Raw genomic sequence first — 15,303 nt, forward strand, 5'->3', positions numbered from 1 at the left:
AGTTTTCAGGCTATGTCCACTCCACAGACACTCCGCTTGGGAGGTACTGCTTTGGTATCTATTCTGTGGGGGTTAGAAGTATACATCAGAAGATACAAGTTGCTTACCTTCGCTAATACTCTTTGTGGTGGATACTCTAACTGCAAATTAGATTTTAGGCTGCCTCCTCAATTTTTAAACCCCTGCACAGGGAAGAATATTCTCTGAAGAGAAGCTGTAGAAGAAGGTAGATAGATCAGCTTTCCTATGAACACCTGTCAAGAGTGTGGGAGACCAATTCAGTACTTTGAACCTTGGACTCTGTCTCTAGAGCTAGTGACACTAGCCTCTTGGCACACTCTCAGGCTAGCACAGGATGGACTTTCTCTGGGAGTTTCAAGGAAGAGGGTCTCCTGGACACACATTGACTTGTCTTAGTTGTGGATGCGTTTTGAGTGGGTACCACAAGCTCCTGCTGGAAACACAGGTACCCTATACGTGGCTGAAGGGATTAGGCAATACTTAGGTACTTGGGGAGAGCTGGTTGGGAGAATAGTCAGCCATGAGAACCTTGAATGCTACTGCAAGAAGACCCCAGCTCAAGAGACTAGGAAGAACTGGACTGGAGGACAGATCCAGGCTGTTACAGCCCGCTTCTCCTAATAAGATAGAAGCTGCAATGCCAAGGATTAAAAAGCACAAGAAACAGCACCAAAAACCTCGACCTGAGGCCTCGCAAGAACATTTATGTTAGGATTGTGTCACCGGGAACCGTACAAAGAAACCCTTGTGTTTGTTGGTCTATTGGCTGAACGTAACAGTAGAATCAACAATTGCTTGTGTGCAGCCCTGGATGGAAGACTGATGTAGAGGTCCTGAGAATTGGAGCTATCATGACATAGGCAAATCAAAAACAGGATTTTGAAGTCACCCTCAGGGAGCCCGTGCGCAGTTACGGCCACCCAATCGATCTAAAACATGAGTTCTCATGAAGTTAATTTACTCATTTAATAGAGGAGGGTAGGGGGAACTGTAAAGTCTTCTCAACTTTAGGAGCACCTGGGCTGTCCTGTGTGGCCCTGCAAGGAAGGGGGAATCCCTTGGCCCAGCGAATGCTACTGTGATTTCTACCCCCACTGTGAACAGGTGGCTTTGTGTTCCTTCCTATATAAATTGGTTACGTTCCTTCTTGAAGTTTGTTCACACAATATTTATTTTAAACTCGTTTACCCTGCTGCTGTCTCTTGTCACACCTGTAGCCTCAGCCACTGATCTATCATTTCCCATTGTATCAAATATTGTTTGCATGCATTTCTACTCTTATTTAACGTCACTAGATCCTTCAAACTGTGGTATCAGTGCATGCTCACAACATACCTTTTACTTAGCAGCTTGCTGGCCTACCAGCTCAACACTGAGACCTGTACAAGTCCACGGAGGCCTTCAAGGTCTGGACTGGTGGTAGCCAGCTTAGATTGAGAGCTGCAGGTCTTAGTTCGTTGTCACACTTTTAATGATCCTCAACTCTTATCTCCGCTCCTCTGCTTTGAATGTTAAATACCCTAACCTCGTTATCAAAAGCCCCGATATTTATCTTTTATTTATTTAGTTGTTTGTTTGTTTATTTTTCATTTAGTTATTTATTTGTGTATGTTGGTGTTTTGGAAGGCAGCGATTGTCATCTTGCTTCTAAGTGCTAAACAGAATTAGGGACAGCTTTTGTCACCAGTAGAACCAATTCCTCGTGTTATCCCTACATCCTAACAGCAAAACTCAAAATCTGGAGGTAAAAGTGCCTGGGGGAAAAATAATACATTGTTTAACAGTGTTTCTCTGGGCTGTTTTCCTCTTGGTAATTCTGACCTGCTCGGCATGACCTTGTCAGTCGAGCTAAGGCTCTCCACAAAGAGGGACCTTACAGCTATCTGGCCACCCACAACCTACTCAACCAGCATCTCCCCTCCAGGTGAACCCCCTCCCTCTCATTCTCTGCAGCTGCTGGCCTGTAGTTTTTTCCTTAACCCTATATTCTGGCAATAACACCTTTTTAACCCCTTCCATGCTCATGATGAGCTCAGCTCGTCATGAGGCACACTGGAGCTGTGCTAATGACGAGCTGACCTTGTCATGAACAAGGGGAAATCAGGGAATGCAGCACAGGAGGAAAATATCTCTAGCAGCCAAGGTGTTAATATGTTTGTGATGGTTAATCTCTGAATAGATTCATCACTAACAAAATCAGTAAGAAACTATCTTTTTATTTTTTTTTATTTTTCAAAAAGCAGAGTCTCAAACAGAGTTACAAAAGAAAGAGAATTCAAGACCCCCCCACCCTCCTCCCATCTCTCATATGATTTAGAGACCAATAATGCAGGTACACATTGACATACACAGTGATCAAAAATTAGAAAGCAATATATTAACAAAGGAATATGGCAAAGAAGATATTATAGGTATCTAGTGACCCTGTTAAGTCCCTGGGTCCCCTTGCCCTTGTTGGTCGATCCATTTAGAAAAAGCTCCCCAGATTTCAATCCCCATCCTCCTTTTCCTTCGTCCTTTATTGGCGTATATAGATTTTTCTAAATGATATGTAGCAACTAATCTTGCCAGCCATTGTGCATAGGAGGGAGACTCAAAATCCAGCCAGCCGGAAGAGACACATATCCTCCACACCGCCATTGCAACAAAAATCAACCCTTCCTCCTTTACTCTTAAAGAGTCAGATTCTGTTCCTAAAAGAATGGTCGTCGGATTTAGGAGTATTGATTGGTTAGTTATTTTGCAGAGTAAATTCTGTATTCTGAGTAGGTTGGACATGTTGCAAATATGTGTATAGAGTCTGCCCCTACCTCAGAGCAGTGTGGGCATAATGTTCCTCTCCCAGATCCCCATTTAATGATTTTGCTAGGTGTCATATACAAAAAGAATAAAGTTTTAAAATGTTGTGCTTGAAGTTTAGCAGATATTAAGATATGTTGTGATAGCCAAAGGGAATTATAGAATATACTTTTGGGGGAATCAAGTTTAATATGCCATTTGGAGGCAAGGGTTTCTAAATCATCTGGGGTTTCCTTATTTATTATTTGATAGATAGTCCCAATACGAGCGGAGGTTACATTCCGGAGGGTGTTCATAAGCTCAATCTCGGCAAATCCGTTGGCTCCTCACACCTTTCTAGATAGGTAGTCGTGAATAGCCGTATATTTAAATAATTCTTGACTTTTTAGTTTAAATCTAGTCTGTAAATTTGAAAAGGATTCGATCCCCCTGGTTGTTATAATGTCCCCTAGTTTTGTTACCCCTGCTCTGTGCCATTCAGATAAATAAGAAGAACTAAATATAGCAGGTAAGTTGTTGTTATTAGGTATAGGGGAGTAAAAGTTGTATCTACCAAGTCCCAAAATTCTCCGGACATGGCGAAAAACTTTGTATGAGTTCATTAGCGTCTTATATTTAACGCGATTGTAGTATCCGTAAGCTGTTTCTCGAAGTAGGCAGCCCCAATATTGTTTCCCTACCAGAGACCGAAAGGGTGAGGGTAAAGACGGTTCATTTCCATTGGTGGAATCTCTTAGCAGGACTGAACTATATTGCAGGACTGCCGCCCAGTAATGTAGGGTAATGTTAGGAAAAGCCCACCCCCCTCTATCTTTCAATAATGTGAGATGTTTTAATGCACGTCTGGGCTGAGCGTATGCCCAAATAAATTGGGTAAAAATTTGTTGAAATTTAAGTAGGTCTTTTTTACTAAACTCTAGGGGAATGCAATGAAAAAAATAAAGTAGTTTGGGAAAATAAGTCATTTTAATGACATTGCACCTACCGACCAACGTTAGATGTAAGTTGTCGATTTGTTTTAATGCTTTCTTCGTCTGGACAGCAAGGGGAGCCAAATTGACTGCGACTATTTCCTCCAGTCTAGGTGAAACTAGCACACCCAAGTATTTAGCCTCTGATACAACCCTGGTGTCAGCCCAGATGATTCTACTATTTATTAGTATTTGTGTTTTGTTTTTATTTAGTGCGTATCCGGATAATCTCCCAAATTTGTGGGCTTCATCCTCTAGTGCCAGTGTGGAATTGACAGGGTCTGGATAGTAATAGCAAGGTCGTCCGCGTAAGCCAAGATTTTACAGCTGTTTTGAAAGTGTGTTACTGGAGAAATGTTGTGATTTTTCTCTATTTGTTTGATAAGGGGATCTAGGTAAAGGGCGAACAGTAACGGAGAGCAGGGGCATCCCTGCCTGGTGCCTCGTGATATTTTAAAGGGTTCCGTCAGTTGTCCATTTATGGTGACACTTGCAGTTGGATTATGATAAAGTGCCAGCGTCGCCTGCGTAAATCTACCACCGAACCCCATACTGTCCATTGCTTTCCAAAGAAATCGCCACGAGACCCCGTCAAAAGCCTTCTCGGCATCGAGTAATATGAGTGACATCGGGTGTCCGGCTACTTGGGCAGCATCGAACAGAGTAATAACTCTCCTGACATGTTCGGTAGTCCCTTTCTTAGGTATAAAACCATGTTGCCATTTTGAGACAAGGGGTTCCACTACTTGGGAAATTCTGGAGGGCAATACCTTAGAGAATATTTTGGAATCGCAGTTAATAAGAGTTATTGGTCTATAAAAACTCATTTCTAGTGGGGATTTATCCTTTTTTGGAAAGATAGAAATCCTAGCACTGGTCCAAGAAGCTGGAGGGGGGATGCCATTGAAGATGGATGTGATTACCTCTGTAAATATGACCTTGATTTGACTAGCAAAGATTTTTTAAAAATTCAACAGGGATGCCATCAGGGCCAGAAGCCTTCCCGTTTGGGAGGCTATCGAGGGCATCCAGGATTTCTTCCCATGTAGGAGTAATATTTAACAGTTCGCTATCTCTTAGGCTCAACTTGCTTAGTTCTATCTCATTGAGATATTCAGAGATCTCTCTGTCTAGAGCATCGACCGTGCAGCAGATTTCTTCCTTGTATAGACTAGCATAAAACTCCTGAAACTCATGCCGAATACGGCTAGGATCCGTAACCTCTGTTCCTGAAGCAAGTCTGATTTTGTGGATTTCACTAGAGGTAGTTTGTTGTCTCGTCCTGACAGCTAAATGATGTCCAATGCTGTCACTACACTCAAACGTCTTCTCCCTTGCTGCTGCCCACTTAGCTGCGATTTTTCCCATAAACACCGCCCCTATTTCTGCCCTAGCCATAATTGCTTCTTGTTGAATTGGCTGACAATCTAGCCCTGCGTGAATTGTTTGGGTTAGCTTTATTTCAGTTTTTCTTAATTTTTCTTGGAGATCTTTGATCTGGGTTTTTTCCGCTCTATTTTTTTGTACAGAGAACCTAAGGGTCTCGCCTCTGATCCCTGCCTTTAGGGTATCCCAGACTGTCATTTGGGAAGCGGAGCCAATGTTTATCTCCAAGAACACCTGAATCCATCCTTGCATATGATTTATAAAGCTAGGGTCGTATAGTAAAGCTTTTTCAAAACTCCATCTGGAAGCCTCTCTGGATTGCCCAAACTCCCTTATGGTTAGGATAATAGGATTATGGTCGGACATAAAACGGGGTGCAATGTCTATAATGTGTTGGGGGTCAACGATGCAGAAACAAAAATGTAGTCTAATCTAACCAATACTTGGTGCGGGGCGGAATAATAAGTGTACCCAGAGAGTGACGGATTTTTGCTCGCCAAGCCATCTATCAGACCGTGAGTTTGAATGAGGTTAGTTAAAGCTTGAAAAACTTGGGGTTTCCTTCCTTTGTATCTCCAGGATGTATTGGCATCCCAGTTGCTAGGTAGATGTATATTAAAGTCTCCGCATAGAACTATCGGGGTGGGCCAGTATACTAATTCACTAGAGACTTGGTTAATGACCCCGGGGTCATCAACATTGCTACCATATAGTGAGCAGAGAGTGAAAGAGAAGTTATTAGGGAGTTGAATCTGAGTGATGAACCACCTTCCTAGTGAGTCTGATTTGGTTCGTGGAGTGCTAATAGCAAATTTTCTATCAGTTAGGATTCCTACACCCTTTGTCTTAGCTCCTTGGGTAGTAGCACCCGCTACTTTAAACCCTAACGTGTTTAATAAATGTGTTTCTGACTGTTCTACGTGGGTTTCCTGTAGGCATATGATGTTTCCCCTAAGTGTTCGTAGACCCATCGCCACTTTTTGCCTCTTTGACGCCACAAACATTAACAGAGATGATTCGTAATGGTTCTATCCTAGCCATCTAAAGGGTATAGCAGTGCCCATCTACATTCCATGAAAAGAAAGAAGACAAAACTAGTCAACAAGTTTTGATGTATATGTGTATGATTAGTGCCTGTATGTGTCTTTTGTGACCCTACCCACCTTTCCCACCCTTCCCCCCAAAGTCCCCCCTCCACCCACCCACCCCCCCTTTGTATGAGCAATCAGGCAAAGCCTGAATGATGGCGATCAGTCATAAGCCACGGCCGCCAACCACGCCCGGCGCCTAAGAAGAATAAGTGTGCTTAATAAATAAGAATCAGGTGATCTACTATCTAGATTACAATCATTCCCAGTTCCTTTCATTCCTTTTTCCCTACTTTCCCCTCACCAACCATATCGTGTTCTAAGAAATACTAGAGGATGAATGGGAAAGACAAGAGAGAGAATAATCAATTATCTTTCAGTAATTTTCTCTTTTTTCCCCCATCCCTCTGTAAGATAGAAAGTAACATCATTTTTTTTTCAATTTGCTCCTCTGTGTCCCCTCTTCAGTCTGATCTCTTCCAGGTACTCTTTGGCTTTAATCTCAGATGTAAAGACCTTGGTGGTGCCGTGTAAAATGACCTTTAACGTAGCCGGATTCATGAGGTACACCTCTGCACCTAGTTGTTGTAAGGGAGAGATCAGCTGCCGCAAATGCCATCTGCGCTCAACAGTCTGATGGCAGAAATCCGGTTTGGAAAAAAAGGTAATTCCATGAGCCCCTTTTTTTGAGTTGGGGCGGGCCTTGTCGTAAACCAGTTGTCTCAGAAGGAAATTGCCAAAGTATACAAGGAAGACCCGGGGCTGACCTTCAGTCAAATTACCATTTTTGTATTGTTTTAAAAAAAAAAAAAGGGAAACCTGTGAGCTTGCTGTACTTCGCGGTCCCTATCCCATTCAGTCTTTTCTGGAAAAGAGTCTTGCAGAAGTTTGACAATGAACTGTCTAGGGTCTCCCCCCTCCTTTCCTTCTGGAATCCCCAGCAAGCGCAAGTTTTTCCGGCGTTGTCGGTTCTCATTTTCTTCAATTTTCACCATTAAATCCATGAGGCAAGCAGAAATAGAGTCAGTGGCCTGTTTAGTTGCCACTGCTTCAGTTTCCAAATGTTCAGTCCTGGCCTCGACCATGCCCACTCTCTCGCTGATGTCTGTACAGGTCTTGTTCAGTCGTCTGAGATCACCCTGTAATTTTTTCGCTGCATTTTTTGCAGCCCTATTTTCACCTTTCACCTCCTCCTGAAAGTCTTTGATCGAGGTGAGAATGGCAGCAAGCGAGGGCTCCGATGTCTCGCTAGTTTTAGCTTGCAACCTTCTTGGGCTGCGTCCTTGTGGTATTGGCTGTGACATGGTTGGTTCCTCTTCTTCTAGATGGTATGACATCTGCAAGTCCGAATAATCCCATTTAAGCTGGCTCCTCCGTTTGGTCTTATTTCTTGATTTTTTAGGGCGAACAACTGTACCAGTGTTATCACGAGAGACCTCACTTTCCTCTTCACTGGTGCTGTTAGTATTGCCTTCATCTTCCTCAGTCTCCTCTTCCCCTGATGAGCTTGGAGTACTGTCTGATACAGAGTAAAAGGCCTCTTGACCAACTTCTGGAGTCCAGGGGGCAGTAGAGCCAGGAGGGACTTCCAAATTTCAGATGGCAGCTTCCGTCTTTGTGGGATAATCCCTAGTATTCGGGTTCTCAACGTGAGTACATAAGGTATTGCCAGTGTTCCCTTCATCAGGTTCTAGTTGTTCACCCTCGTTAGGGAGTGGGGTAAAAAGAGGATTAGGGGGCATAGAGGGGTCGAGTGTGTAATCATGTTCTTCGATTAAAGTAAGCAATGGTAGAGAAGGTTCGGCTGGGTGTTCCAGATTGCAGGTCAAAGTGGGGGTAGCTTCTGGTCTAGAAGGGGCATTACTGGCTTCCAAACTAGCAGCGGGTACTCGATTGATATCGCCATTATCGCAGTTCTGTTGAAAAGAGTCTTCAGCTCTATTAAGACATTGCGAGTTCTTGTTTTTAGCATTGGTAGCCTGATTCTTGGCAGCTAGAAATATTTTGGCTGGGGGAGGGTGTACTAAAGTAGCATTATTATCTTTATTGTCTTTAAGGTCTTTGCTGGAGAGCCCTGCCCCTGCCCCTGTCTGACCAGTGTTTTTTTTTACCCCAGTAGCCCCACTGACCTGTCTGTCCTTGATCTTGCCGGCATCATCCCCCGCCAAGGAATCCTTTCCTTTGGTGGGTGTCTTTACCTTTAAACTCTTTTTGCCACGATTGCTCATTTTTTTCCTTCTGATCCCTTCGCCTGAACCTTGTCTCTCAAAAGCGCTTTGCTGCACCCAAGGTTCAAAGAATGTTAAGTAAGCTGCCCACACCAACGCTAGACAGTTAAGGCTCCAAAAAAGCACTTCTTGTATTACCAGACGGTACCTCCTCGTCCGATTCACTGAGTGCTCACCTGGTGTCCGTGCCTGGGCTCTGCGGCAAGAACAAACAGAGACTTCAATCCGGAGAAATGAGGATGTTTTAAGATTAGCCGCGGGAAAGGCAAACAGAACCGCGAGGCAAATCTCTCTCCGTCTTTCCAGTGTCCCGAACACGGCTCCGTTCGCGCTCCGATGTAGATTCCGCTGTCTCGACACTCGGCGTGCGCGATGCTCCTGGGATCCCAGCATCACCGATTCACAGGGCAGGTAGCCGATCACCTGCAGCTCCGGCAGCTAGCGTGGCGTGGCGGCGGCCACGTACACAGGCTTACGCTGACACCATCTTGCTCCCAGTAAGAAACTTTCTATCTGTTGTTGTTTATTCATTGAGTTTAACTGACCTTTACTGTACCTTCCTCATCTCAAAGCAGTTGTAGAAAAATGTGTTTAATAAACTCTTTTGCATAGTCTATAGACTAGAAATGTGCATGATTTTAATTTTAGCAGTGCATGCACAGATGTAAAGAACACATGTATTTGTAGAAACATAGCTTCATTATATGTTTTGTATAGTATATCACTTGATCATCATAAAACATTGAATGTTCTGTTCTTTCTATTTTCCACAGAAACCCAGTGAAACACGCCCCATTGTTTACAATAACCAGGGCCATCGGTTTGTTACTTATAAAAGCCTGAGCACCGAGGCAATATCAAATGTTGATAGAAGCAATTTTCGCGAAAAATTCAGAAATCAAAGTGCAAAATCTGCAATTCATGTAATGTTAAGTCCAGTTGTGCAAAGCAATCTCAAATATGCAACCAGATTAATTGACAATAAGCAGAAACGATTATGTGCCTCAGCAATCGTAAAAAAAGAAACGAGAAGACTTTGGTCAGCAAAACTCAAAATCAACGTGCATATATTAGCAGCTGACGGCACAAGTGAAGTTATACGTGTCACAAAGGATAGCAGTGAATCCGCACCCAAGAGTTCGGATACTTCTTTTGAAAATGCCCTACCTATCAATAAAGTCTCATCAAAAGCCATCAGGATGTTAAGGCCAAAGCAGGAGTGTTCTGGTGTCAGTCCTGTTATTAATGGAGTAAATCCTGATGCTGAACTCTGCCCTATCATTGTGTCGAGTAGAATGAGGACGCCTATGAATTCCAGTCCCCATTTTCCTGCGGGTAGGCCAACCGCATCCTCACATTTTCACAAAATCTCTGATGCTGACCAAGCGGTTAAGTGGAATTATATTTCTATAGCCAAACAAATAAAAACTCCTGGCAGTGACACATATCTCTTCCCGAAAAAAGAATGTCCTCGTAATAATGGCGTGAGCTTTGCAAATGCGCAGTTAGATCTCAAAGAGAGAACTAAAACTTTTCAACACAGTCTAGACCATGTTAAACTGAAAGGGGTTCCTGCCGCGTCAGGGCCCTTAAGCCTCAACACCCAGCAGCAGACGACATTTGGATCGACTCCCAGTGCAGACAATACAGAAGAAATGAACTCAGTGGAGAAAATAACAGGAAACTCACAGATGGGAAATGCACAAGTTACAGAAGTTGAAAAAGAACAAGCATGGCTAGACCCTTTACAAATATGTGGCTTTGACAAATCATCAAGCGACCGCCCCTTGGACACTGACCCAGGGACAGAGCCACACAAGAGTGACACAGACGAAGTGCCAGAGCATCATGTCGATCAAGTACAAGAAGAAATGCCCTTGTTAGCTCCTGAATCCACGCCAAGGCCCAGCAGTGCTTTCCCAGTCATAAACATCCCAACAGCACAAAACGAAGAATTTGAAGAGTTTGAAACAGCAAGAACAAAGTGAAATTAGAAAAGGTGTCGTCATAAGGTGGACCAAATTCTAAGTTGTGCCCAGTAAACAACTTAGAATTCACAGCGTGGTGTAACTGTGGTCTAGAAAAAGCAGTTTATGAAGCTGCCAACTTCAGTGATCTGGGAACAAGCAACTACATTGATGTTATGGATCAACACTATGCTATGGATCAATACCACCCAGTCAAGTGCCTAATGCGAGCCTCCCACAATCCATTGTTGATGTTGCATGTTACAAGTACCTTGGCGGGAGATCCCTGTTGTCAAAAGGCACCCCACTCCCTTTACCTCATTTTCAGGAAGCACTGAAAGACCTGGTCACCTTCCACTCTGGGCAAGCATACTGGAAAGACTCTACATTTCTTCTGCTTGTAACACCACTGGTCCACAGTCCACCGCCGCAAATCATTTCCTCGCAGAGCACCTAGAAGTTGCCAAGAGGCTGTGTCAGCACTTTTCTAAACAATTAGTAAAATATTATAAAGGATATATCAAAGTGCCAAACAGTTGACACTGTGAACAAATGGTATGAAGGGGTTGTAGTGTTATGATTTGTAAAAATCGGTCTACATAATAAATATTCTACTTATTTAGATTTGATCTCATTGCTCATTCCAAGAAGTTTGGTTTTTCAGGTGAGAAGCAGTTGTCAATAGTTTCAAGCTTCAACTATTCCATGTGGGATGGAAGGCACATCCGAGGTAAAGGGCCGGTTAGCCCATTCTACAGAGTCATCACCTTGCCAGCATTTCCAGCGCATCTCTTGCACACTTGCCCATCTTGTCCCTTATTTAGGTCTGGGCGCACTAACCGTTGGGCGTAAGGCGAAAGTGCAAGAAGGGGTACTGATCTCCTTCTTGCCAAGCTCATGAGCCTCTCACATTTGGAACCACAGACCTGAACGGGACAGGCAATGGTTATCTTGAAAATTATCTTTATTCATTTTTATATAGAAACACCATTGCCCTAATTAGGAGTCAGGCAGAGGTGAATCACTTCATGGAATTAGACTTTGCTTTATTCTGAGAACTTAGGTATTTCAACACTCAGTTTTTCGGTGTATGGGAGAACCCGACTCGATTTTTCCCTCCGCTAAACCGGCTAATAAAACTGTGTAAAACCTTTGCTGCAGCTATCACCACTGTGGATGTGTTCAATGCTCAAACACCAATTGATGGACCATGTCTTAACTGGGGTGGCTTGGTGAGCAAAATAACGATGGATTAAACCCAGATCTGTGACTGGGGGTGAATGTTTTGCCATTGTGCAACATTCCGTCCATCATCTTGTGTGTTTTGCTGTTCACCCTATGTGGGAAGGGTATGCCCAGACGTGGGTCCCGTGCTCACTTAGCCACTGGAGTCAAGCTATCCTGGCTGAAGAAGGCTGATAGCCAGAAACTGGTCCTAGGATGCTTGATTCCAGTCGAGGGAAGACATGGCTTGGCAGTTCGGGCTGGACTGTTCCCATGAGGCACAGGGTCAAGACTGATTTGCATATGGCCATGTCTGAACTGGGGTGGGGTGGCTTGGTGAGCAAAATAACGACGGATGAAACCCAGATCTGTGACTGGGGGTGAATGTTTTGCGATTATGCAACATTCCGTCCATCAGCTTGTGTGTTTTGTGTTCAATGCTCCCCGTTGACAGGAAATAGTTTCATCAACTAACCTCCCCACCTCCACCCTCACCACACCCACAAGTCACTGCACCTCCTTAGAGCAATGGTAACTCCTTGCGGTAACCCCACACTGTAAAACTCCATGGAACAGCAAATTCTGTGTGGCTGAAAAATCGGTCACATACGGTAATTCCCCATTCCAAGAGCTTTTACTCATAAGCAACAAAAATGAGGTAGTAGTGGAGACAAGACGTCGGACTTTGTATATACAATCCAATTGTTTAGGGCAAACAGTATTGAAAAGGTATAAGTAGATTATCCCTATTCAAGTAAAGGTGCTATTCAGGGTAATACCACACCCTTCTACCTAAGGTGTGAGTGCACAATGGGCAAAGTCCTTGCATTACAATATCTTTTAAATAGTATCTCCGGCACTCAAACACATTTGTTTATATTTAGTCATATATATTTAAAGATACCAAACACAATTGTACACTTTTCACAGGTTCACAAATTCCAGATTTTTTTTTCATATTTCAACAGTTTTAATGATTCCACTGAAAAAAATCTAATCAATTACAATTTTCACAATGTGGTGATAAAAATTCTTTCCAAATTCAATTAGTGTAGAAATGTTAATTGATGCACAACAGCTGACACGTGTTTCGTAACGAAGGTGACTTTTTCAAGGCTTCAAGTTTTACAACCTCAAAATTGTGCCAAATATTTTATAAGACATGTAATACTCAGACCAAGCAATCGTTTAGAGAGCCTCCCGATGGCAGTCGTAACTGATATTCACAACAGAGGGATGGGAGAGAAGTGGTCTCCAAGCTCTGATACTTTTTAGTTTGTTTACGTGATGCAGATGTTGGTGAAAAAGTAAATATATATAGGCAGACTCTCAGGTTGTAATTGATTTATCAAACACGTTTCCAAGTGTAACGTTCTCCAATAAGTAGCAAGTCGAGGAGTTTGTCATTCGTGGACCATGCTAAGTCCCTGTATTATCCTTGTTGTGGCCACGAGTATTAGTCGGCCGACTCAAAATTATCAGAGTTTGGAGACCATATCTCTGCCATCTCTCTGTTTCCTGCCCTTCTCTAGCTTTTTGTGTAAGAAAAGTCCTCATCTCTATTGGCATTGATACCTTTTACTGCAGGAGTGCCAGGGCTTCTAAAGCCTTCTGCACTGGCTTGAGATTGGAGGACATCCTCCGGCCTGCAGATTGGTCTCATGCAGCTACCTTTATGACATAATACTTAAGTCAGTGGACAACTTAGCTAACCCCATTTCCTAGGGGCTTTGACTTTGTGTTTTATTACAGCCTTTGTGTCTTATCATAAAATTGTGATTTTGTGCCTGTAATGGATTTTGTTCTTCCATTTTTTATTTTACAGTATTCTATTCTTTCAGGTCCTTCTGATTTTCTAGAAAGGATCAGTCAGTTTTCAGAGTTTTTCAGCTGTCCCACTGTGCTCTTCCAGAACCTATTTGTCACCCTTTGAAGTTTAAGCACCCTTTGCTGTGTGCCCTATGTAGTTTTTAAGTGATTTAAGCAGTGAGAAAAAGTGGCTGCATTCATCGTGATATAGGAAGAATAGGAGAGGGTATTACTGAGATGACTAAATAGGTTTCTGTAATCACCACTGGGTATGGGTTCCCACGCAGTAAGGCCAAACCCTGCCTTAACTATTATTATCACACAAAATGCCAATACTGCCAAATAACTTCAATGTACTATTTTGTTTCCTGCATCTGAATTTAAACTGAATGCAACGGAGACTTTTATCATAGAGTTAATCCATAAAGATTTGCATTTTATTTGCAAATATTCCTCTTTTACATATTTTTCAAACGTATTTTTCTTTACAAAAACATTTTTTGAAGCACATTACAAACAAAACATGAACATTGAATGTGAGACACTTTCCTTTCATACTTCATTCATACTGGGGGACATGATCCATCATACTCAACAAACACTCAGCCAATTATCAGTCTAAAAGATCATACAATTTTTACAATTTATATACACTTTGTTTTATGAAGCCATAGATTCTCATTCATAATTTGACTTTCTATTTTCAGAGAGAATACATTCAAAATATCTTGTGGCTTCCACGTGTGAAACGTGATCTGTAAGGGTCTACGCGTTTCGAATTCCTGAATTCTGGAATTCTCTTCAGGACCGTAGGCTCTCTAAGTTGCAGCTAGTTGTGCCTCAGTGTATTCATCATAATCCGCGGAGCGGGACCACTGTTGCAAATGTGTCTTGTTTTTTCAGATTCGGTTGTTTGGTTTGCGCTCGCCGTCAAAAATCAATTACTGTGTGGCGATCGGCGGGCGGTTCACAGCACATCTTAATCTAACGGTGTGTTCCACTGGACGGGACCTCAGTGGAACACACCGTTAGATTTTTGACGGCGAGCGCAAACCACCTAAACCGGCAGCGCCGCCACGCCCGCTCATAGCGCGCCTCTTACACTACAAAGACAGAGACTCTGTGTTGAGAGTGGCGAGGGAAAAGGTGCCCCTGAGATATGAAGACAAAACTATTTCAATATACCCAGACTTCACCCCGGTGGTGCAGAGAGCCAGGTCAACATTCCTGGGGGTGAAGCGCAAACTACGGGACAGGAACTTGAAATATGCCTTGCTGTTCCCAGCCCGACTGAAAATCCTGCACGAAAACAAGTCGAACTTCTTTGATACACCGGACGATGCCGCGGAATGGATGGAAATAACGCTCTCGCCGCCTAACACACAAGACCCGTTCGGGGAGGGCCAGAATAGCGGACCATCGCGCCAGGATGGACGTCACCGCACCGACGCACATAAGAAACATGCGCAGGGGTCGACAGCAAGTGGAGGAACTACACCGACCCGACCCGGGACAACGGCGGAGATAGGCCAGCTGACGGAGGCCACACTGGCGGCACATGATGCGACGGGCAACTCAGTTGTGGGAAGTCGCTCAGGCACGCACACGGAGGTATCGGGGTTGGCGGATAGCCTACAGCTTTTTCACAAGGTCACGGCTCAAGAGGCGAATGAATTCTGACTATGCCGGTAGAAGACTCCAGTTGGTAAAGTATGTCATATGCACGGGGATCGACCAGGGGTGAGGGGTACACTAGATAAGGGCAAGCTGAGGTACCATCTACAAGGCTCTGGGCAAGTGTAAGTGGCCC

General features: G+C 43.5%; 1 protein-coding gene across 2 annotated transcripts in view; it reads left to right on the forward strand.

Moving 5' to 3' along the window:
* C1_2H1orf141 (chromosome 1_2 C1orf141 homolog) overlaps positions 1–11,082 on the forward strand; it is a 165,587-nt gene extending 154,505 nt beyond the window's left edge. For both annotated transcript variants that reach the window (XM_078673427.1, XM_078673428.1), the window contains one exon: positions 9,267–11,082. In XM_078673427.1, the coding sequence (XP_078529553.1) occupies positions 9,267–10,481 (1,215 nt within the window). In that variant the 3' untranslated portion in view covers positions 10,482–11,082. The remainder of the gene's footprint in view (positions 1–9,266) is intronic.
* The last annotated feature ends 4,221 nt before the right edge of the window (positions 11,083–15,303 follow it).

Source organism: Lissotriton helveticus, chromosome 1_2, assembly GCF_964261635.1.
Source record: "Lissotriton helveticus chromosome 1_2, aLisHel1.1, whole genome shotgun sequence".
Classification (NCBI taxonomy): domain Eukaryota; kingdom Metazoa; phylum Chordata; class Amphibia; order Caudata; family Salamandridae; genus Lissotriton; species Lissotriton helveticus.